Source organism: Eptesicus fuscus, chromosome 11 (genome assembly GCF_027574615.1).
Source record: "Eptesicus fuscus isolate TK198812 chromosome 11, DD_ASM_mEF_20220401, whole genome shotgun sequence".
In the NCBI taxonomy this organism is placed as follows: Eukaryota; Metazoa; Chordata; class Mammalia; order Chiroptera; family Vespertilionidae; genus Eptesicus; species Eptesicus fuscus.
Window position 1 is genome coordinate 63,962,029 of NC_072483.1, and position 23,609 is coordinate 63,985,637.

General features: G+C 53.5%; 2 protein-coding genes across 3 annotated transcripts; one reads left to right on the forward strand and one right to left on the reverse strand.

The window, feature by feature from the left end:
• Window positions 1-320: 320 nt before the first annotated feature.
• On the reverse strand, window positions 321-13,618 carry ITM2C (integral membrane protein 2C). 2 transcript variants are annotated; one of them, XM_008160204.3, is made up of 6 exons: window positions 13,408-13,618; window positions 5,937-6,077; window positions 3,504-3,692; window positions 2,582-2,692; window positions 1,972-2,122; window positions 321-1,507 (listed from the first exon to the last, which is right to left on the reverse strand). In XM_008160204.3, the coding sequence occupies exons 1-6, from the start codon at window positions 13,531-13,533 to the stop codon at window positions 1,416-1,418; spliced, it is 810 nt and encodes a 269-aa protein (XP_008158426.1). In that variant the 5' UTR covers window positions 13,534-13,618; the 3' UTR covers window positions 321-1,415. The 2 variants fall into 2 exon arrangements, with proteins under 2 accessions (XP_008158426.1, XP_027993076.1); XM_028137275.2 differs by lacking the exon at window positions 5,937-6,077.
• Window positions 13,619-18,679: 5,061 nt separating this feature from the next.
• LOC114229212 (transmembrane protein 230-like) lies at window positions 18,680-19,741 on the forward strand. The gene has a single exon (XM_054723455.1). It carries the CDS (start codon window positions 18,706-18,708, stop codon window positions 19,078-19,080), a length of 375 nt encoding a protein of 124 aa, XP_054579430.1. The 5' UTR covers window positions 18,680-18,705; the 3' UTR covers window positions 19,081-19,741.
• Window positions 19,742-23,609: the final 3,868 nt, after the last annotated feature.

Below are 23,609 nucleotides of genomic sequence, written 5' to 3' on the forward strand. Positions count from 1 at the left end.
AGCGTCCTTGTGCTTAAGGACAAGCAATAATGATGTCATCTTCCGGGGTGGTTTAGGGGCACTTAGAAGCAGCGTAACCTTGGGCAGGTTGTGCAAGCCCTCAGAGCCCCCTCACCTGTAAAACGTGAATCTACCCGGCTTATGAGGGGACATCTACGGTCCTTGGCTGGACCAGGGAACAGGCCCACCTCTGCAGGGATCAGACGCCAAAGCCTGCTGGCTGCCCCTGCCTACTGCCCCCCACCCCACCCCCTGCCACTCTGCCCCCAGGCTGTAGCACCCCTGCCCTGCCCACCCCCACCTGCCACTTTCAGTCAAAGTCAGAAGTCAAAGATTTTTATTGTTCTACAGACACTTCTGAAAAGAAATCTAAGTGAGAAAATATACAAAGCATTTAAGAGTTTCATCTCCAGGGAGCACCTAAGCCTGACTGGAGGCGTTGAAGCCTCCTCTTCAAGGCTCAGGGCTCAGAGCGGTTAGCATATGGAATGATCAGTAAAACATGCAAAAGTGAGGAGGAAAAGGAAGAATGGTGCATTCCCCCCAAAGCAGAGGGGCACGGATTTCAGAACAAAGAGGAGGCAGGGTGTGCAGGTACCAGGTGCTCTCCCTCCCCTCCACCTTATCTCCTACAACAGCTCGAAGCGTGGAGGGAGCCAGGGGCCCCCACCCACTTGGTGCATCAGTGCTGCGCTCAGCCCCTCAGCGAGGGGGGAGAAGCGACCCTCCTCTGCCCTGTTCCAGCGCGGCTGCGGCTGTGGGACCCTACCATACTCCTGGGGGGCCTGGCTCCTCCCTCTTTGGTTCCACTCAGAGAACGATTGTGCTTGACAAACTCATCCCCACCCCCAAGCTCCAGGCTCCCTCTGGTGGGCTGAAGGCACTGACAGGAGTCCTGGGAGGCCCCCAGGACAACCACCTTCCCTTGTGCTCTGGTGGGTCCATCCCTGGCACAGTCCGCCATCCTCAGCCCAGACCCGGGAACTGGGACACGGGAGGGAGTGTGCCATCCAAGGAAAAAGCCTTTGGGACTTTCCCAACTGTGCAGACATTTCTGAACCCCACTCCACACCCCTCCCCGCACCCTATCCCTTAGCCCAGGACCCCCACGGGCCCAGCCCCTCCACCCAGTCTTCCCCAGAGGACCCAACTTTAAGATGGTGGTCACAGAAACCATCTCAGGGCGCCCTCTCTGTCCCCCAGGCCCAGGACGTCAGCGGAGGTGAGGGCCTGGAGCGGTCCCGGCTCTGGTACAGGGCGGTGGGCAGGGCTGGACGGGAATGGGGAGGCACGTTACGTCTATGGAATGGCGTCCAAAGTACAAGCTAAGAGAGGGGAAGAAGGAAGGCCAGAGAGTGGCAGGAAGAGAAAAGAGGAGAGGCGGGGGGGGGGGGACAGGGAGGGCGGGGAGGCCTTCACACCGCCCCGCAGATGAGCGTCTCCACCACGAAGGTGTTCTCGAAGTGGCGGATGGCGTTGCAGTTCTTGGCCCCACGCTTGTTGATTCCTGCGGGGAACAGAGAATTCCCAGTGAGGCCGTGTCCTGGCCCAGAACTGGCTGGGCTACGAAGCCACCAGCCTCAGAGCCTGAGGGGGCCAGAGGGGAGGGGGAGGAGGCCCAGGAAAACAAACCCAGGTTCACCCCAGGCAGCGCAGTAAAATGCTCAGCATTGCCTCCCTCCTGCTGTGTGACTTTAGACTCTAAAGTTTAGAGGGATTAACTAACTTCTCGGAGCCTCAGTTTCCTCACCTTTAAAAGGGGCAGCAATAATGATGATGATGATGATGATGATGATGATGATAACTTACACTCTTTAAGGACATAAAGAGCGTAAAATGCGTGGTATGTACTAAGTGCTCAATTAACATTTACTGCTGCTGCCATCTGAGCTGTCTGACCACTGGTCTCCAGCTCTGGGGCCAGCACTCTGGGACGGGCCTGGAGTGGAGCCCAGGGCAGGGGCCACTCACGCCTCCGAGTTGCCCGGCGCCGCAGCCGGTAGGTGTCCTTCCCGTTGCACAGGTGGTAGATGAAGGAGCCCAGGGTCTCCTTGTCGTTGACGTGTTCTGTGACCACCATCTCCTCCTGGATGATGTACGTCTGCGGCAGGTAGGTGCCTCTCTGCAAAGGGAGTGGCCACAGCTCTGGTCAGTACACAGGGCTCCCCCTCCTGTGGTCTCCACTAGCTCACTGCCCACTCCCCTGTCGCCACCCTTCTGCTCACTCGAGCTGTGTCCCCCAACATTGAAATGCACACATGCCCCCTCCCTCATTCAGAGGCTCCACAGCTCGGCCTTCTAATGCCCCCAGGCACTTGCTGCTGTGCTAAGTACTGCCACCTGCGCTGCCCTGAGCTGCCCTGAATTCTGCGTGTGTGGGGATCTGGCCTCCCACCCTAAGGGCAGAGCCTCCGCATCTCCCTGCACTGTGACTGGGGCATGGAGTGGGGCATGGAATGGGGTATGCAGTGAGGTGTATAGTGGGGTATGGGCTGGGGCATAGAGTGAGGACGTGGAACCTCCCTTACCCCAGGCCTGGCTCCACAGGGAGGGACAAGATACCGCCAACACCACCGCTCACCTTCACGTTCATGAGGAGCTCCCAGAAGTTGCGAGGGGGCAGCACGATGGTGGTGTTGAGCTCGATGACATAGCACTTGTCCAGGGAGATGTCATGGTAAGCGGTCAGACCCTGGGGAGAAGGAGGGGCCATGTCAGTCCCTGCAGGTGAGGGCCTGGCCCATGGGGGGGAGGGGGCTAGGAGAGGCCTCTGGCTAGCAAAGGCAGAAACCCCACCCCCGCCGTGGGGATACACCCCTTTTTTCTTGCTCCACTCCCAGCCTGTGTTTCATTTACTAGATGCAAGACACCAAGTGTGAAACGCCTGTGTCACAGGGCTCTTCTCACGGGTGACAGAGCTGAGGTGTGGGAACACAGTGATGTCCCGACTGCATGCTATCAAAGCTGGGAGGCCCACTTCTGCGGACCCTCAGGGAGAAACTCCCAACCCCAGGCCCTCCTTGTGCTGCACCTCGATAAACGTGGCACAGGAATATGCGATAAAAAGGGACATCCTGACCCACGAAGCCAGCGTCTGCAGCTGCCAGGTGGCGGGGGGAGAATCCGTGGCTCGTTCATTCAGTGATAATTGCGTTCCCCATGCAGGGCAGAAGTAGATTCAGTTGTTCGTATGAAAATAATACAATTACTAACTAATAATACAAAAACTTCATGTTTTGTATATTCACAACCATAAACTTACTTTAGCACCTGGTATAATGAAAGCAATGTCTTTAAAACCTCAACAAAGCTAAGCCGTAGTCAGACATGCCCTACACACGGTTGATATTACTCTGTCTATGGTCAAAGGATGTAAAGGGCCGTCAGCATTCTCCTTTCACGCCTCTTCTTCCTCATGACTCTTGGTGGAAGGGGGCTGCGGCCCCTGGGTGCCCCTCTTCCCACCCCGGCCGGCCCCGGCCTCAGCCCCTGGCTGGCCTCACCCGCTGGAAGTCGTGGATGATGTCGGCAGGGTCGCCGCCACCAAACTGGGGCACCGGCACGTTGATGCGCTCGTAGTTATCTTCGAGGTAAATCTTCACATCCTCCTCCAGCTCCATCCGGGTGCGGGCCTGGGAGGACAGGGAGTCCTCGTAGAAGACGCCGCAGTGGAAGAAGTTGTCTCGGGCCAGCTGAGCAAGGTGGGGAGAGACAGACTGGTCACGCAGTGCCCTGGGCACGGCCACTGCCACCTGCCCAACCACTTCACTCTCTGAAGGCCGGAGGACACAGGAAGAGTGGGACTGTGAGACCCATTTCACAGATGGAGAAACTGAGAAACGTGGGGAGTCAGGGAGGGTGAGCTGGGCCAACCATTTCCTAGGTGGATGACCTCTCCGGGCCTCAGTTTCCCCATTTGTAAAATGAGGTGCTCCCTCAGGCTTCTTCTGACCTCAGGTCCATGAGTCTGTGCTTGGGAAATGGGGTGGACCAGCACGGGGAGGACCCAGAGGGACAGACACCTGAGAAAGAGCCTGGGGTGAGCAGGAGGGTCCTCAGGGGCAAACACAGGAGCTTGAACTGAACAAGCTGGGCTCCGGGGGCAGGCAGCGCCCTCCACCGCCACCAGAGAGCATTCACCCATCTTTCCTCCTCCTGCTGTGGGGCCCTGAAGACCTGGGGGCAAAGTGGGGGCGGGGAGGAGCTGAGAGGCAGCCCTCGTGATTGCAGTTCCATGTCCAACCTCACACCAGCCCCCACCTTCCCTGGGCCCCATGCCTCATGAGAAACCTTGGCCAACGCTGTTCTCTGAGTGGCCGGCCTGTCACTCCATCATAAGGGAAGGGAGCCAGGCCAGCGTGGCTCAGTGAGTGAGCGTCGACCTATGAACCAGGAGGTCACGGTTTGATTCCCAGCTAGGGCACATGCCTGGTTGTGGGCTTGATCCCCAGTGTGGGGTGTGCGGGAGGCAGCCGATCAATGATTCTCTCTCATCATTGATCTCTCTCCCTCTCCGTCCTCACTGAAATCAATAAAAATATATTTTTTAAAAAATAAGGGAAGGGGGGCAGTGTGACATGATTGAGGCCAGGGACCGACCGGGTGGGCCCACTGGTAATTCTCCAGGGGCTCCTCCATCGGTGCCCGGACACTGGCCTGAACTGGGCAGGACTTTCCCCCTGTCTCTGTGCAAGCAAGCTCCAGGATGAGTGAGCACGCATGAATCACAGGGTCCCAGGGCACAGACCAGAGGCTAGTCTGAGGTGCCCCAGTCCCTGGCAATTGTGGTGGGTGAGGAACCCTGGAGTGTGAGTGGGGGCTGGGAATAGAGGGGACCAGAAGCCAGAGTGGGCTGTGGCCACAGCAGGAAAAGGCCCCAGGGTCCGCTCAGGAAAGTGAAAACCAGGGAAAGGTGGGGAGCAGGCCTTGCGGGGAGGGAGGACAAAAGGGGAAGTCAGCGGGTTCTAAGGGGAAAGTCCCAAGGAACAGAAACTCTTCAGTGATTTCCCTTGTGGGAAACCTGAGTGAGGACCAAGGTAAAGGCCAATGCTTAAGGGTGGGAGAGGTCACTGGGGTCATAAATGACTGGCAATTCGCAGCCTTTTCATCCCTCTGAGATTCCTCATCTGTTGTACTTAAGGTTCCTCTTTTGAGCTACCTTAACTTAACTACCTTCAGCTCTGAGTTCGAGGGGCACTGCCTCCCTCCCCAGGTCTGGGTTGATCACAAGGTCACTGTGACCATGAACAGTTCAGGCCTAGCTGAAGCCCAGACTGGCTGCAGGAGCAGATCGCTGGGGGTGGGCCAGCTGCAGGTGTGGTGGTGAGTGGGTCTCTCCACTCACCTACGTCCAAAGATAAACTGGGATGGAATTCCTTAAAGCGTGACCCTTGGGCACAGGGTTTGAGGGATCAGAGTTCTGATTTGTGCTCGATCTGCGTTTCTGATGACAACGGCCCAAGGTGAATCTGTGGGAAGGGGCCTCGGGCCACACAGGCCCAGGTTCTAATCCCGGCTTCCCCATGGCTGACTGCACTCCTGGGAGAGTTTCCTGTTGACCTCAGGTGTGTCTGATGAAATGGGTAAGGACACTCGTCCAGGGTCTGTAGGCGTTAGAGGACGGGCCCCAGTCCTGGCTCCTGGACCAGAGCGAGGCTCCCCAGGATGAGGGGCTAAGGGTGAGCTGACTGAGCCCAAGGACGCTCCAGGGAGGATGAGGGGGCAGGCCTTCTGGGCTAGCTTGGGCACTCCTCCCATCTGGGGGGGGCATGCCCAGGGCTTCCTGCTCCCCCTCTTCACAAACCCCAAGGACCTGGCTCTCAACTCCTCATGCTGCCCTCTCCTGCTAGCTCCCACATCCGCTGCAAACTCCCACACTCCCCTTTCTGAATGCTCCCCTTTCTCTGAGAGCCCGCCCCCCTCCCACCCAGCCTCACCTGAGCGAGAAAGAAGTATCTGTAGATGTAGACGGAGGCGAACACGAGGCCCATGAGCAGCACCACCATGCCCATCGACAGGTAGCACACGCTGCCTACGGAGCCCCCCTTCTTGTGGCGGTGGTAGGGGGGCCGCTCCTCCTGCAGACAGCAGTGCAGGGTCAGTTAGCTGGGGGTCCTGCACCCTGGAATCCTCCCACCCCTTTTCCGAAGTGAGACCTCGCCCTGCTGGCCTGGGCGGAGCCTTGGGGTCAGGGGAGAGGAAGGGTGGTGCACGGGAAATTATCTGGAAGAAAAGGAAGCCGAGGGCTCCCCCAGCTCCTCCGGTCGTGTACACAGAGACTGAGACCCACCACGAGGCCACAAAATGACGCACTGGGGCTCAGCAGGCGCATCTGGAATTCCCCTGCATGAGTCCCCTTCATGGGACCAGCTGTGACCACAGGGTATTCTTTCAAACACAGAAGGGGGAAGCACAGACATGGCCTTAGTCATTGTGCCAGGCCTCGTCACCTATGGGAATTGGGGTGCTCTGGGCAGTGGGGAGCCAGGGAGGCTTTTGAGGTGGGGAGTGACAAGATCCACCTGAAGGCTGGAGTCCACAGGGTGGACTGGAATGGGGGCCGTGGGAGGGGGGCCGTGGCAGGGAGCAGTCACTGACTGATGGGGACAGGGGCTCCAGGAGGCCCACAGGGTCGGGCTGGTCTCCGTCCGGCCAGGCAGCACTGGGCTTGTCCACGCTGAGCAGAGCTCAGCCTTCCAGGCAGTGATGGCCTCACACAGGCCCGGCTGGCAGTGCCAGGCAGGCTGTCAGGAGGCTTCCAGAAGCCAGGATGCTTCTGCCAGGAGGGAAACGTGGTTGTGGCAGCAGCAGCTGCCACCAGGGAGCTGGGGCAGGAGGCTCCCGGTAAAACCTGCTCTGAGAGCCAGGCTTGGGCTCAGGACAGTAGCTGCAGGGCTGCCAAGCAGCAGCAAGCCAACCAGACCCAGCTCCAGGCCATACCACGTGTGTCGGGCGGGTGGATGGCGGATGTGTGTAATCCCCGTAGCACGCTTCACCTGCAGCACTGGACCCGTGTGACCTTGCTCATCCCTCTTTACACTGTCCTCTCTAACCCAGGCCTTCCTTCACCCTGTGAGCTGCTGTAAAGGTGCCAGGCTTGACTCTGCCTCCAGTGCCCTCCATCCAAACCCTCCTCCGTGGTGTCCAGATACAGCCAGGTGAGGTTAGAGACCAGTGCCAAAGACTCCCGCCCCACCCCCACCCTCAAGGAGCTGGGGCAGTGTGGGGGGAGGGGAGGAGCTCCAGCTCAGAGCCCAGCTCCTCACTGGGCCTTGCCACTGCCTGCTTAGCCCTCTTTGAGCCATGTTTCCTCTCTCCCTTCATCCTGGAGTGGGTGGCAGGAGGGTGGGGTCACAGTTCAGGTCCTAGTTACTTAGGACAGGCCCATATCTCTCAGCACAGGAGGTCCAGTCTGCTGTGCCCCTCAAGTCCTCTCCCCTGTGGCTCCTGGTTTGGCACATGTTGGGGAGGGGGGGGTGGCTCGGGCCTCGGGGAGCAGAGGAAAGTCCCATCAGAGGAGCTGTTGCTTTCCTGCTTGGGGAGGGCAAAGAAGGCCTGGAGGACCCTCCCCCTCTCTGGGCACATCCCTCACCAGGCCAGCGGCCCCAGCCTCTGCCGCCATGGGGTGAGACACAGAATGGAGAGGTGCCCCTGCCCATCCTGCTCAAAGCAATGGCTTTGACTTTCCAATGGGCTCCCAGGAGCAGCAATGGACAGGGCGACCCAAGAGCCAGGCTCTGCCAGCATCTCAGAGGAACAAGCCACCCGGGGATCCCCCGTCTTGTGCGTGGTCCTCAGGAACGTTGCTGACTCAGAAGGCAGGCCGGGACCCTGCCAGCTGTGCCTCCTGCCCCTCTGCACCCACATGTGTCTTCGGTGGGACCCAGCGCTGAGGCCCCAGCAGGGGCTGGGATCCAGCAGGCGCACTGCAGTGCCCCTCGGAGCAGTTCCCCTCCCTGTGAAAGTGACCAGGCCGCCCGCCTCCCCACAGGGTTTTGTCCTGAGGGGGTTTTGTCGGGAGTAAAGGAGACAAAGACCTGAAAGCCCTCGGTTCAGGATAAATGCTGGTTATAAATAGCAGATCTTTATCAGCTCAACTTTCCCTGGTTAGGGCCACCACTGAGACAGCTGTTGAGGCGGCAAGGGGGTCAGGCGGCAAGGGGGTCAGGCGGCAAGGGGGTCAGGCGTATGCTCCTTCTTCAAGAAAACCAGAGGAGCAGGCTTGTGAGAACTGCTTTAAAAACAACAACAAAACAGCAGAACAGTCAATGGGCGACAAGCCAGAGCCCCAGGGCCTGCTCCACAGAGGAAGTGCCTGGTCAAGGTGAGGCCTACCAGGGTTACAGCTGCCTTTCTGCTCCGGTCGGCCGGGTCAGGTGTTTCTAAGGGGCGGGCAAGGCAGCTGGAGAGGGCGGAGAGGAGAGGAGGTCAGAGAGGACAGAGGAGGGAGGAGGTGAGGCTCACGCCCCCAGCTGAATGTGAGGGTGGCTAATGTGGCCGAGGACACAGCCTGCAGCCAGGACACCTGACACTGCCCTGTGTCCTCACATCTCCGTGGGGGTCGGTCACTGTGAAGGTTGGGGATCCCCCACTTTTCCTAGATGTGCAGTGGACAAATGGCTCCTTCTCCTGCCTCTGTTGCCACCCACTGAGTGCATACTGGGGCTCATCCCCTACTCCTCTCCCGACCCTCCCGACCCTCCAGCCTTCGGGGGCCAAACCCCAGAAGCATCGTGGCCGAGCAGTGGCTGGAAGAAAAAGCAGGACCAGAGGCCGTCATGAGGCAGATGGGAAACCACGGATGTCCCTGCTTCCAGACAAAAGGGCCCCATACAGGAGGGTGGGCCCCTGAATCCTGCCCCAACGCTGCCACTGCTTCCCTGGCCCCCCAGCTCACTCAGCGAGATGGCCAGCTTCATCTGCCATGCAAGAGACCCAGGAAAATGCAGCCCCCACGAGAAGCAGTTACTACATCCAGGCATTTGGGAGCTTCCATTTAGAAAGTAGAAAATATTGCATACTGTTTCCATAGCAACTGGGCTTTCTGAGCAAAGTGCCTGGCTGTGTACTCTTGTGAGGCACGTGAGCCAGACCTGTGGGGACCCAAGAGGGGCCTGAGCCTCTGCCTGCCTGCTTCCCTCAGCCCCACAATGGCGCTCATTAAACGACTTAGCAAAGGCAAGGCCAAAACAGTCAGGGGAACCCAGCCAACTGGAGCATTAACTCAGCAGACCCCCCGGCTCCTGGAGAGCGCGCCCATCTACCTTCCCCTGGTGGCAATGTCCGAAATAACTGCAAGCGGATTAAGCTACAGTTGCAGGCTGGAGGAGGAGGCTACAGGGAACCAGAAGGCCAGGACTGCCGGCTGGTGCGAGGGGTCTCCCCTCCCCTCCCCAGCATCACACCCCTCCTCAGCACCTTTCTTTCCCAGGCTGCAGCTCACAGAGACAAGGGCACGTGTGTGTGTGTGTGCGTGTGTGTGTGTGTGTGTGTGTGCGCGCGTGTGCGTGTGTGTGTGAGTGAGAGAGAGAGAGAGAGAGAGAGAGAGGGAGAGAGAGAGGGAGAGAGAGAGAGAACACTGATAGGGTGAGATGAGAATGGGCAAATGCAGAGCTGTGCTCAGATGCTGACAGAGGTGATGACTTTGCCATCACTGGAACCCCATTCCTATCGTGGGACCCAGCAGCACCCCAGTGCGGTGGGTGAGGAGAACAGTGAGACCCCCGAGGACACTCCTGCACAGCCCTTCACTCTGCTTGGCGCTCGGGATGGATTCTGCTCCATTCCCCACGGTCAAGACGAGATCCAGAGAAAAGGCTTGGGAGGACGAGAAGGCGGGCTGCTGGAGCTCTCCTGGGGAGCGAGCTCGGAGAGGCTGCGCTTCTGTGATTTTATCACAACATTTTTTTTTTCTGTCACTAAGAGAAACTCATCCTCCCTGGCACTCTGCTGACAGCCTTGGAACATGCAAGGGCAGGCTGAGGGAAACAGAACAGAGAGTAGAAAAGTCTGGTGCTCTGGGAAGGCCCAGGGCAGGCCAGGAATAGGACAGCCCCGTGTCCCCACACTGCCATGGGGCAGGACCCAGAGCTGGCCTGCATTTTCACGAGGGTCCTTTCAACCCAGCCCTTGGGGCCTATGGGACGGGAGGACTCCAAGCCTGGCCAGATCCACCCTCTGGGCTGGCAGGGACCTCCCCCCAACCACTCCGGGGGACCCAGCTCCCCGCTGCCAAGGGCCTGAGGCCAGGGCACAGAAGGTGAAATCTGATTCTCAGGTATGCAGGCTGGGAGGGAGGACACAGGGGCCATTAATCAAAGGCAAAAGCCAGAGAAAATTGCAGCGCTGAGAAGATGACTGTATTGAACTTGTTCCTTTCTTCTCACAGCCCCCAAATTGGGTCGAGTGAGGACATGTCCACATCTCCTGGCTCTGTGTGTGTGTGTGTGTGTGTGTGTGTGTGTGTGTGTGTTTGTGTGTTTGTGTGTGAGTGTGTGAGTGAGAGAGAGAGAGAGAGAGAGAGAGAGAGAGAGAGAGAGAGAGAGAGAGAATACATAGGCACAGAGAACTGTGGGAGAGGGGAGGGTGCTGAGGGGTGTAGAGCTGGCCATGTTCACTAACATGCACATGTCCTAAAGGTGTAACCCTTTAGGACAGATTGCAATCCTCCTCTTGGGCCCCTATTGCTCCCTCTCGCCCATTAAGAATGATATGGCCAGAAGGTGCTAAGAGGGGGTGCTTCCCCACCAGCCCCCCATCAGTGCAGGCTTCTCATTATCTCAGAGGCAAGCACCATGTGGGGAGAGTGGGCAGCTGGAGGCCCAGCTGGGCCCCCACCCCATCCCTTCCAGGCCCACCGAGCCTCTGCCTTCCGGCAGCAGGTCTGGGGACAAAATCCTCCTTGTGTTCCAGGTTTTGCCCAGAAGCAGGGGGAGCCTGCTCTGAGGGTGGTGCTGCCACACCCTGGCCCCTAGGCCTGCACACAGGTGGCATTTTATCACAGCGCCAAAGGGTGGCTCGCCCGATGCAAGGCATTTACAAGCTCATCTGTGCATCCTGTGGTCCTGCCTCGGCTCTGAGTCTTATTGTTGAGTCCAGTTCAGTAACCAAGAAGGGGTCCGAGTCAGCCCCAGCCGGAAGATACCTTCTAATAGGCTTTCCTCTGCGTCCCCACCCGAGTGGCACAAAACTCAAATGACCTGTCTTGATGAAGCAGCTCCCGGGGCCTCCCAAACAGCCTGCCTGTCCCACTCACCTCTCCTTCAGAGCCCTGATAAATGGCTGATACTCTGTCCTGGGCGACATCTGTGAATGCTGGCGCCGGCTGTACTCACTGCCTGGGCACTGGATGTGGGAAATGTGCCCACTGGCCCGGAGAGGCCACCAGAGGCTGGCCGAGGTGAACTCTTCTCCCAAGGCCCCAATTCCAGCAGAGCAAAGGTGAAACATCCAAGCCCCCTGGGCAGCACCTCAGGGCCCGGAGCAGCTATAACATTTCACTAATAGGCACACCTGTCCTAAAGGAGTCGGATTTTAATCCTCCTCCCAGGACCCCTTGCCCCCTCTCCATGATTAAGTGAGTGAGGGGACCCTGCCCAACAAGGTCGGGGGAGGAGGCTTGCTCAGCAGGCTCAAGGCCATTACCGACAGCACCAGGAAAACGTGGATATTTCCATTTCACGCTGGGCGAGGGGGAAGAGCCAGAGGCTAGATGTCAGTTACTGCCAAGGTGATGCTAGCTAGCATCTGCCACGAGGCCTGCACTATCAGCAAGGTGCTTCCGAGAATGTGCCACTCCTGCAAATCTGTGGCCCTTCTGATGGAGTTGGAATTACATCCTCCCTTAATCTGGCTGGTCCCCGCTCCTGCCCAAATCCTATAGCTCTTAGAGGCAGGGTCTTGTTTTCCAGACCTTGGCTGGGGGCCAGGCAGCTGGAAGAAGGGGCAAGAATGCTGCTTTGGGCCCCTCATCCCAGCACCCCCCAGGGCAGAGAGGAAGGGAGGAAAGAGGCTCGAAAAGCGCTCATTGGAAACTTTTAAAGCTGCAGATCAGTCTTCAAGTATGGAGTGCCCCTCCCCATCCAGGCGTCAAATTAAGACGGAGCTGTTGTGGTGGGGGGCATAGCAACTCCCCGCCCCAGCCCAGGTGGTCGGTGATGCTGCGGGCTCCCAGCATTCCACACTCAGGGTGCCTGCTCAGGCTGCGACACCCATGGCTTAGACCCCTCTCCAGAGTCCCGTCTTCCAAGGCACAGGTATTCCCTGCAGCCCCGTCAGATCCCCGGACCCAGGGCGAGGTGTGTCTCAGCCATACACTTGGGGAGGGCCTTGGCGCGGAGGAGAGTCCTCAGGACCCAGCCTCCATCAGAGGGACGGAGTGGACAGTAACTTTTCTTCCAAGTCCTGTCTCCATAGGGACTGGGGGCCCTAGATGCGGCCCAACATCGTCGTGGGCGAGGCTGCGGAGACGCCTTTGCCTGGCTGGACCAGCTCTCCCTTCCCTCCGCCTCCAGGCCCGAGCCACGCGTCCTGTCCCCTCGGGGCCTCCCCACTCAGACTTCACGCCGCTCCGTTTTCCACCGCGGAAATGCCTTCTCTCCCCAGCCCGAGGCAGGGGAAGGCAGGGGAGGACGCGCCGGGGGCGGGGTGCACGAGGCCCGCCCCCACAAAGCGCAGCTGGGAAGCGGTAGGACGCCCGGGCAGCGGGGAGGGGACAGCCCGAAGGAGAGCCGGGAGGGGAAGGAAGGAAGAGGGGACGGGGGGTCGGTGGGATCAGGATCAGCCTCGGAACCCCGAACTTCGAACCCAGGACGTGCAGCCGGGCGGGTTCTGGTTTATTTCCATTTCATCTTGCACTACTTTCTCCATCAGGTGCAGAGTAAGCAGCACGTCCCCCACCGCTGGCCGACCACCCCCTCCCCTCTTGGGACGAAATCAATGGCCCCTCTTCCCCTCTCCCTTCGACGGCACCAGAACCCGCCCCCCGCCCCTCCCCCGCCTCATTTCCCACCAATCACGACCCACCGCCCTACTTCGGAGAAATAATGTTCAACCTCCCTCCCATCCCCCACCTGGGGACTCGGCTCTCGGCCCCTCCCCCTTGATTGGAACCAGACGCAAACGCCAGTCCCTTGAACTTCGTCGGCCCAGCCCCCTCCCTCTATTTCGGGGCTCGGCTCCCAGGGCCCCTATACTTTTGGAAGAGCCCTTACGCGCTTCCCCACCTGGGGACTAGCGACCCGGACCCCCCGCCCAAACTTCGGACTTAGACGTGCGCTGCCACCTTAGGACAGGACCCCAGCCCCTCCCCACCTGAGGGTGGATGACCCCCGGGCACCCCCGGGGCGGCCAGGCGCGCCTGGGTCCCTCCCCGGAGCCCCGGCCCCTCTCACCCGAGCCCCCTCTCACCCGCGCCGGCGTCAGCAGGATCTCCGCGGCCGGAGCGGAGGCTGAGGCCGAGGCCGAGGCCGAAGCCTTGTCGGCCTTGTCGCCTTTGATGCCGGCCACGGCGGGCTGGAAGCTGATCTTCACCATGGCTGCGCCGGCCCGTCCGCCCTGCAGCCTCTGACAGCGCAGCCTCTCTCGGTGCAGCCGTTGCCCGCACTCCGCAGGCACCGGAAGTTTGGATCCTGCTCGCGTGCCTTTCTCTAACCCCACCTCCAGTCCGCCCCCGACAGGGGGGGCTTCGGCGCCCGCTGCGCCTGCGCCCCCTTCCTGCCCCTCAGTGCGCAGTGACCCCTGCCGGGCGTGCTGCTCCGATTAGGGGAGGACTGAGGTTCACGCCATCCATCCATCCATCCATCCATCCATCCATCCATCCATCCCACCCCCCACCCACCCAATCAGGCATGGATTCAGCCCTCTTCAAAGCCTTATCCCTTCGAGCTCCCTTTCCAAGACCAGCCTCCCCCAACACACAGTCTGTTAAAAGTGTTTGCTAGATAAATGCAGTTTCCAGTCAAGTTCCCAGGCTCACTACTCGCCCCCCCGCCCCCCAAGGTATGTTTTTTTTTTTTTATTGATATTTAGAGAGAGGCATCAATGTGAAAGAGAAACATCCATCCATTGCCTTCTGCTTGTGCCCTGACTGGGAATCAAACCTGCAACCTGGGTCTGTGCCCTGACCAGGAATCCAACCAGAAACCTTTTGGTGTATGGTGGCTGCTCCAACCAACTGAGCCACTCAGCCAGGGCCCATCATGGCCTTTGGAACCACTGTGTCACCTCTTCTGGGACCTCAGTGCTGCTGAGCAGTCCCAAGGCAGCCCGTGCAAATGGTTCCCCTGAGTGTGGCTTTGTTCTCAAAGTCATTTTCAAAGTGAGGACCTTGACCAGCAGCACCAGCAGCACCAGGGAACTTGTTAGAAAGGCAAACAACCTGCCGAAACCGGTTTGGCTCAGTGGATAGAGCGTCGGCCTGTGGACTCAAGGGTCCCAGGTTCGATTCCGGTCAAGGGCATGTACCTTGCTGATCGATGTTTCTAACTCTCTATCCTTCTCTCTTCCTCTCTGTAAAAAATCAATAAAATATATTAAAAAACAAAAAAACAAAACAAAACAAAAGAAAGGCAAACAACCTCATTCACCCTCTCACTGCCTCTCCCTGTCCTCTCCAGACCGCCCTCTCCTCTCTCCTCAGCAGCTGAGCTCACCTCTTCACGGAGAATCTGGAAGCCCTCCTGTGAGAACGCCATTGTGCTGCTGGCCAGGCCCCCCACCAGCAGCTGCCCCTGCGGCTACTGTGGTCCCTTTTGGCCCTTCAGGTTGGAGGAGGAGTCTGTCTTTGCTCTTCTCCTAGTTTCATCCCACCTTCTTGGTGAAGATTCCAAGCCCCGCATCATCTCAGATATCTTAAGGCCTCAGTCATGCGCCATCCCCAACCCATCAGGGATGGCCCTCTACTCCAGCCTCAGCTCTCCCTTCAGTCCTATCAGTTCTGAAACATGCTTGCATTAACCTTGAAAGAAAACAGAGCAAAACACCTCCTTTAGCCCCTTGTCCCCTCCCCTTGGTACCCCATTTCTTTCATTTCCTCCTTAGCCAAACTTCTAGAAAATCCAGTCTCCATTTCCTCATCCCTCTCCACACTCATCCTAGTTGGATCTGGCCCCTGTCCTCATACCTCCACCTGGTTCTTAATCATCCTTTTTTCTGTTGTTGTTGTTGTTGCTAATCCTCACCAGAGGATATTTTCCCCCACTGATTTTTAGAGAGAGAGGAAGGGAGGGGGGACCCACAGAGAGAAACATTGATGGGGGAGAGACACATTGATTGGTTGCCTCCCACACATGCCCCAACTGAGGCCAGGGATGGAGTTGCAACCCAGAATTGAACCCCAAACCCTTCAGTCCACAGGCCGACGCTCTAAGCACTGAACAAAACTGGCTAGGGTTAATCCTCATCTTACTTGGGATGCCTTTGGGCTGCTTGGCCGTGCCCTCTCCTGTGACTCCGCCCCCCCCCCCACCCCCACCCCCGCCCCATCAACCAAGTTGAGGAGGGGGATTGTCCCAGTGGGAAGGTTTCCTGGAATCAACCCTCCACAATAGTTCACTTTAAAACTAAAACCCCAAATGTGAACTTTTACATGTGTTTACTTCTTTCTCCAAATTGAGTAGTTCGGTGTTGTCCTCAAAGGATAGCTGGTTTATGACAATGTAAAGGCTGGTTATTTGAGACTTACAGTTATAGCTAACTTTGGATGGTCATGGTAGGACTTGCTGGGAATGCAGTGACCTCAGACAAAGGTATAGCCACTACCCTCAGCGTTGTGTCATCTCCCCAGAACTTAGTTCATCTTGTAACTTACAGTTTGTACCCTTTGACCAACATGTCATTTCCTCCATCCACCAGCCTGTGGTAACCACCATTCTACTCTCTGCTTCTATGAGTTCAACTGCTTTAGATCCCACATGTAAATGAGGTAATACAGTGTCTGCCTTTCCCTGTCTGGTTTATTTCACTTAGTATGATATCCTCCAGGTTCATCCATGTTGTCACAAATGGCAAGATTTTATTCTTTTTTATGGCTGAGTAACATCCCATGGTATCCATGCACACCACATTTTTTAAATCCATTCATCCATGAGTGGACACTTCGGTTGTTCCATGTCTTGGCTATTGTGGCTAATGCTACAATGGCCACGGGAGTGCACATGTCTTTTCAAGATACTGACTTCATTTCCTTTGGATGTAGTATACCCAGTAGTGGAATTGCTGGATCCTATGGTAGCTCCATTTTTAATTTTTTGTACCTGATAAGTATATTGAAGAGATAGTTCCTCTGAAAAATCAGTAGAAAGAGACAAATCTCTGGAAAATCTAATGAATAAATAAGGTAGAAAATATTAATATGAGAAAGAAGATAAAACCACAGATGAAGTGGATATTACATGTTATAATATACTATATATACTCATATCAAATAAATATGAATGTTCCAAAGTGGATGATTTTTACGGAAAAGTAAAATGGCCAAAACGGACTCAAGAAGTAGAAGAAAATAATAATGTCCTATAATCAAGGAAAATACTGAAAAAAGTTCTCAAGCAATTCTCTCAAAAAAAGGCTCTGAGCAGCCAGACCACTTATCTGGATGGTTCTTTCAAACGAAAGGAACAGCGAGTTTTGTTGGTGCTTCAGTTAATTTTAGGCATAGATTATATATTCTGACACAAAAACCTGACAAAAGAGAGAAACATACTTTTAGTTATGAAATGAGATACAGAAACTCAATGGTATATTAGAAGGACAGCGAAGTGCTACCAAGTAGAACTTCTGAGAATAAAGACATAGCTTTCAGGTTTGAAAATCTGTTGGGGGAGAAATTGCTTTGCAAAATAATGCTTAAAAGGAATAGCTACTCAAACTTAAAAACATAAAGAAAATAAAACAACAAAACCCACAACAAACACTGTAGTACTTTGTTATTTTTCCTCCAATATTTTTTACTCTCTATGTGAATATGTGTGTGTGTGTGTGTGTGTGTGTGTGTGGTATGTATGTGTTTCACTAAACTGGGACAACAGTGAGAGAGAGAGAGAGAGAGAGAGAGAGTTCTCAGCTAGGGGTGATTTTGACCTTTGGGGAATATCTGGCAATGTTTGTCACAACTTGGGTTGTGGGGGAGGTAGGTGCTGCTGTCCTCTAGTAGTTAGAAACCAGAGCTGCTGTGTACAGGACAGTCCCCACAACAATTATCCAGTCTAAAATGAGAAACTCTGGTTAATATCTTGCTTTTTTTTTTTCCTCTTTAATTTCAGCATTTTCTCATGTGGTAGGCAGGCAGAATGCCCCCTCCCCCCCCCCCCCCACCAAGATATCCATGGCCTAACCTTTGGAACCTGTGAATTTGTTACCTTACACTGTGAAAGGAACTTCATAGAAGTAATTAAGATTATGAACCTTAAAATAGGGAAATTATTCTGGTTTTACCTGAGTGATCACGTGAGTCCTTAAAGGCAGAGCACTTTCTCTGGCTCGAGTGAGAGAGATGTGGCGGAAAATTCACGGAGATCTGAATCATGAGAAGGACTGGAAATGGTGTTGCTGGTATGTAGATGGGGGAGGGGCAATGTGACAAGGAACCATAGTGCCTTTAAAACGCTAGTTACTGAAACCAAGGGTACAAGCCAAACTTGTGAGACAGGTGCTGGTGAAAAAGGGAAGAGGATTGTTCCAGTGTCACACCTCTGAGAATACGGGGGACTCTTGTCACAAAGACCACCCTAACATCTCAGTGCAGGCAGAGGTTTTTGTAAGGAGGGAGAGGGAAAGCAGAATGAAGAGACCAAGGGAAGGAGGTTGAAAAGTTCTCTATGTGCAGACCAGCACAGTCCATTTCGGAAGGACCTCGAAACTGGTCAAATGATCGCCTGGTATGCATCATCCTGGTCTCCGTCACCCTAGTTCTACGGCTGAAGGTCAGCAAATCCCCCAGAACTGGGATGACTGAAGGTCAGAGTCTGTATCTTCTGAAGTTAGTTCCTAGGATTCTTATACAAACATGCTGTTTACCTACAAGCTACATATTAGATTCAGCATTTACAGAAACAATGTCAAAAGAATGGTGGGGTGGGTTACAATCCCCCACTGCTACACACTGAGAGAAACAGAAACCCCAAGAAAACGGAAACCTCAGTCCTATACCGCACAGAACTGAAATCTGCCCACAACGTGAATGAGCCTGGAAGTACCCTCTTCCCCCATCTCTGCCGTCCCCCAGAGCCTCCAGGCAAAGAGCCCAAGCTGGCGGGCACCTTGTTTTGACCTCGCTAGACCAGGAGCAGAGGAAACGCAGAGCCCACCTGCACTGTTGAGTCGCAGAACTCTGCAATAAGGAATTCATGAACATCCCTGTCACCTCTCGTTGTCCTAATCCCCACACCGAATCCATCGGCAAGTTCCCTGAGCTCTGTCTCCAAAATCTATCCAGATTGGACCGCTTTTTCCACTTTGGTCCACGCCACCCTCTCTCCTGGACCATCTTAGCTGGCCTCTCACCTGGACCTTCCCAGGGTCTCTCCAACCCCCCCGCAAAGTCTGCTCTCCCTGCAGCCTCCAGAGGGCGCATTTAAAACGTCAACCAGGGGGCAGGTGGCAGTTCGGTGAGGCGTGTCATGAGCATCTCCGTTTCCAACTGCGAGCGGGCAGTCGACGCGCGGTCGACTTGGCACGGCGCTCCGACTGTAGCTGTGTCACTGTGTTATGATGCCATCTCGTACCAACCTGGCTACTGGAATCCCCAGTAGTAAAGTGAAAAACTCAAGACTCTCCAGCACATCTCCAGATGATGGCTACATTGACCTTCAGTTTAAGAGAAGCCCTCCTAAGGTTCCATATAAGGCCATTGCGCTTGCTACAGTACTGTTTTTGATTGACACCTTTCTCATCATCATAGGCTCCCTCCTGCTGGCGGGCTATATCAGCAAAGGGGGGGGGGGGGCAGATCAGGCCGTTCCTGTTCTGATCATTGGCATCCTGGTGTTCCTGCCAGGGTTTTACCACCTGCGCATCGCTTACGATGCATCCAAAGGCTACCGGGGTTACTCCTACAATGACATTCCAGACTTGGATGACTAGCACCTACCTTAGCCCTGAGGGGCAGAGTCAGATGGGACTGAGCTCAGCTTTAAGATACTGAGCAGAAACTATAGCTTAGGGCTAAGGAATTCTGCAGGTTGCAGATGCTTAACAAAACAATGGCCATGTTTTATGGGTCCATCCCAAGAGCTTACAATTAGCTAATTAGGGCATGCTTTATATTTCATGTCCTGGCCCTGACAAAAAGCTGACAAGTTTTTCCACATGAACCTGTATCATGGAAGAATAGCAATGTTAATTGGAGAAAGTGGGAGGCTACTCTGCAGTGGGAAGTGTTGCTGCCACCACCCTTTTTAGAGTTGAGCATTTCTTTTAAATAGTCTTTATTATCAGTTTGTTCTTGTGGTAAATGGAAGACTGCAGTATGTCGAATTTCTTATTACTAAGTAATTTATTTTGAAAATACGTGAGTATCTTACCCCCTGTTCTAGTGGAAGACCTTGGCAAAATCAAATATTAGTGTGGGTGCATCTGAAATATTTTTCACTTGCTTTCTTATTCAGAGCAATCAGGAATTTTAAACCTCAGAGCAAGTTTTCAAAATGTAAACACTTCCTCTGCTCACCATTCCTTGGCCAGCACTGATCTGGCTCACAATTAGGTTGGGCACCATATAATTTGGGCAATTCTGTCCTTTATAGATTAACAGGTTCTGTATGTCATGCCTTTAAGGACTAGACTTTTGGCAGTTTTCTAAGGAAAAATGTAGATAAGTGGTTGTTAGTTAGAGTTTATAACCCCATTGTTAGCACCTTGTATTATGATGTCCTTCTTCTGAAGATTGCAAGATTTGGCCTGGATTCCTAGGGGACTAGACTGCCTTAGTTTGATTTTGTTTCCTAGCTTGCAAAAGGTGACTTATGTTCAAAACAAAATGTCAAAATCTAAGTCCTACACCTAAATGAGTTAACTTTAAACATATTTCAGAAAACATTTTAATGATTAAATGGTATCTTAGATCCCAATACCCAGGACTACTTTTATTTTTAGATAACTGGCATTGTAGGTCAGCCTGCTTTCCAGTAATTCTTTTACTCTGAGGTTGTGGATTGGCAACTAGAGGCCTGGAAGTGCTATTAGCTGGGATTTGGAGGACTCTGGGTAGAGCAAGTTTAACTGGGGAGGATGAGTTCAACTTTGGGTGTGTTAAGTTTAGGTGTCTGCTTGACATTCAAAAGGAGCTGTTGAGAAGGCATTTGCAATGCACAGGTTTGCAGTACAGGAAGGGAGTCTAGGCTGGAGGTAGAAATTTGGGAGTCAGTGTTGGGACAATATATCCAGGAACCATGGGGCTGGATGAGATCACCCACAGAATGCACATGGGAAAAACACTAGAACTCAGGAAATGAGGGACAAAGAGGGTGACCTGAAGCAGCCTCCAAGATTAGATACATTTGTTAATGGGAGGGTAGGTTGGGGAGTCCAGTAGTCTGATTAAAGTTCTTGGGCCTTGGCAATGAAGATGTGAGGAAATATATAAAGCTGTCCTGGGCAGTATTTGCAAAGCAAAGCTCAGACCAGAAGGTCTTTTTTATAAGGGTAATGATGCTATTCGTAAGGATAGGGGGGATGGAACAGGAGGACATAAAGTGGAAAGTATGCATTTGGTTGGGGTGAGTAAACATTTGCGCCCCCACCCCATTCCCCAAGGTTATCTAATTAAGTTTCTTGTATACCCTTTCAGAAACATTCTAAGTATGTATGTGTATATCCTTTAAAAAACAAACAAACAAACAAAATATGGTCTCCCATTGTATAGTTTTATAATTTCTTTTTTTCTACCTATTTTTTTGTTGATTTCAGAGAGGAAGGAAGACGGAGAGAGAGAGAGAGGCATCAGTGATGAGGGAGAGTCGTTGGTCGGCTGCCTCCTGCACATCCCACACCCGGGGATTGACCCACAACCAGGGTATGTGCCCTGACTTGGAATTGAACTGTGACCTTCTGGTTCACAGGTTGGCACTCAACCACTGAGCCACGCCAACCAGGCTCTACCTATTCTATTTTGTATATCTTTCCATATCCACAGAGATCAGCTATATTTTTATTTATTTTACTTATTTCACCTGAGGATATTTTTCCATAGATTTTTAGAGAGAGTGGAAGTGGGGGGTGGAGGTGGGGACATCAATGCGAGAGAGACACATGGATTGGTTGCCTCCCTCAGTCACCCTGACCAGGGCTGGGGATCGAGCCTGCAACTGAGGTACGTGCCCATGACCAGAATCAAACCTGGGACCCTTTAGTCCACAGGCCAATGCTCTGTCCACTGAACCAAACCGACTAGGGCTTCAGCCACATTTTTAAAATGTAAAGTATAAGTACAGTTTATCATGCTATACATGTAGTCATAGGGTCCTAAGAACAGAGACCATAAAAGTCAGAATCCTAGAGCATGAATTCCTTCTTGGATGTTTCCTGAGGGATGGTCCTCGTTCTATTTGAACATTCGGGCTCATAATTTCATTCCATTTGGGATTGTTACAGGGATACTGTTTATTAAGCCAAACTCAGAATCCCTGTAAATATGCATTGACAGCAGTTGTATATTCTGGTGCTTTATAGAAAACATCTAGCCCGGATGGCGTGGCTCAGTGGTTGAGCGTCGACTGTGAATCAAAGGGTCGCGGTTCGATTTCCCGGTCAGGGCACATGGCATGGGTTGGGGTGTGCAGGAGGTAGCCGATCGATGGGTCTCTCTCAGCACTGATGTTTCTATATCTCTCTCCCTTCCTCTCTGATATCAATAAAAGTATATTTTTAAAGAAAAAACATCTAGACCTCCATAATAATAGTGAATGTTTCTTGAACCCTTTGCCCAGTGTTGTGTCAAGCACTTACATTATGTATTCTATTTCATTTTAGCCCTTGGGGAAAACCCTGAGTTGGGTAAGATTCTTAGGTAATAGGTTGAATATTTGCAAGTCAAATTTAGGAAAAGCCTGAATTGACTTACCAAGTATGAAAGCCAGATGACTTTAGGGGCTGGACAAGTAAAGAAGTGGGAGGGGAGGATGCACTGTGGTGGTAGGGATGAGTGTCAATCACCAGATGTTTATTTTACCTAAAAGTGGCTTTCCCTCCCCTCTACTCTGGCCTTTATAGTGTTGGCCAAACCATGTGCCCTAGCCTTATAAGGATTTTCTTATTTGCAACAATTATGTCTCTCAAGTCTAAAAGTCCTCCCCCTGTCCTAACTGGTTTGGCTCAGTGGATAGAGCGTTGGCCTGCGGACTGAAGGGTCCCAGGTTCGATTCCGGTCAAGGACATGTACCTTGGTTGCGGGCACATCTCCAGTGGGTGTGTGTGTGTGTGTGTGGGTGTGTGTGTGTGCAGGAGGCAGCTGATCGATGTTTCTAACTCTCTATTCCTCTCCCTTCCTCTCTGTAAAAACATCAATAAAATATATTTTAAAAGTCAAAAAATAAAAATTAAAAATAAAACGTCAATCAGACCATGACCTACCTCTGCCTAAAACCTGCTGACTTCCCAGTTCCTTCAGAATAGGGTAACACACACCCCCTCCCCCGCCCCCAATAAGCCCCACAATACGTTCACTCACAATGAGCCCTGGCCAAGGACATCTAGATCCTATCCTATCAAGCACTGCCTGTATGCTTTCCCAGTTTTTCTGTTCGCGTGTTTATCTTCACAAAAACAGAGAAGACCCTTTGTACATTAAGAATATTAGCTTTGCCCTAGCTGGTTTGGCTCAGTGGATAGAGTGTTGGCATGCGGACTGAAGGGTCCCAGGTTGAATTCCAGTCAAGGGCATGTGCCCGGTTTGCGGGCTCGATCCCCAGTAAGGGGGGTACAAAAGCAGCCAGTCAATGATTGTCTCTCATCATTGATGTTTCTATCTCTCTCTCCCTTCCACTCTGAAATCAATCCTATATAATAAAAGCCTAGGTGGCGGCAAATGCGACATCATCACAAGATGGCCACCACAAGATGGCCGGCAGGGGAGGGCAGTTAGGGCGATAGGTCAGCAGGGGAGCAGTTAGGCGTCAATCAGGCTTGCAGGCAGGCGAGCAGATAGAAGCCAGCAGTCCCAGATTGTGAGAGGGATGTCCGACTGCTGGTTTAGGCTCGATCCCACAGGGGACATCCCCCAAGGGGTCCCAGATTGGAGAGAGTGCAGGCCTGGGCTGAGGGACACCCCCCCACGCACAAATTTCGTGCACTGGGCCTCTAGTAAAAATATATTTTTTAAAAAAAGAATATTAGCTTTTGGTATTTTTCCATTTTGACACCTGCCTTTTTGTTGCATTCATGGACTGTTTTGACATATAAATCCCTCAAATTTTCCATTATGATTTCTTCCTTGCCTGCACACTTAGAAAGACTCTCTCCCCTTTAAACTTATATTTTCACCAGTATTTTCTCCTAGCATTGTTATATACACAGAACATAGAAATTGTTCGTCATTACTTTTAAAGGTCTTGACAATTGTAATGCATTGCCTACTCAAGACAAATTTTAGAATGATTTTCCCATTTGTCTGCAAA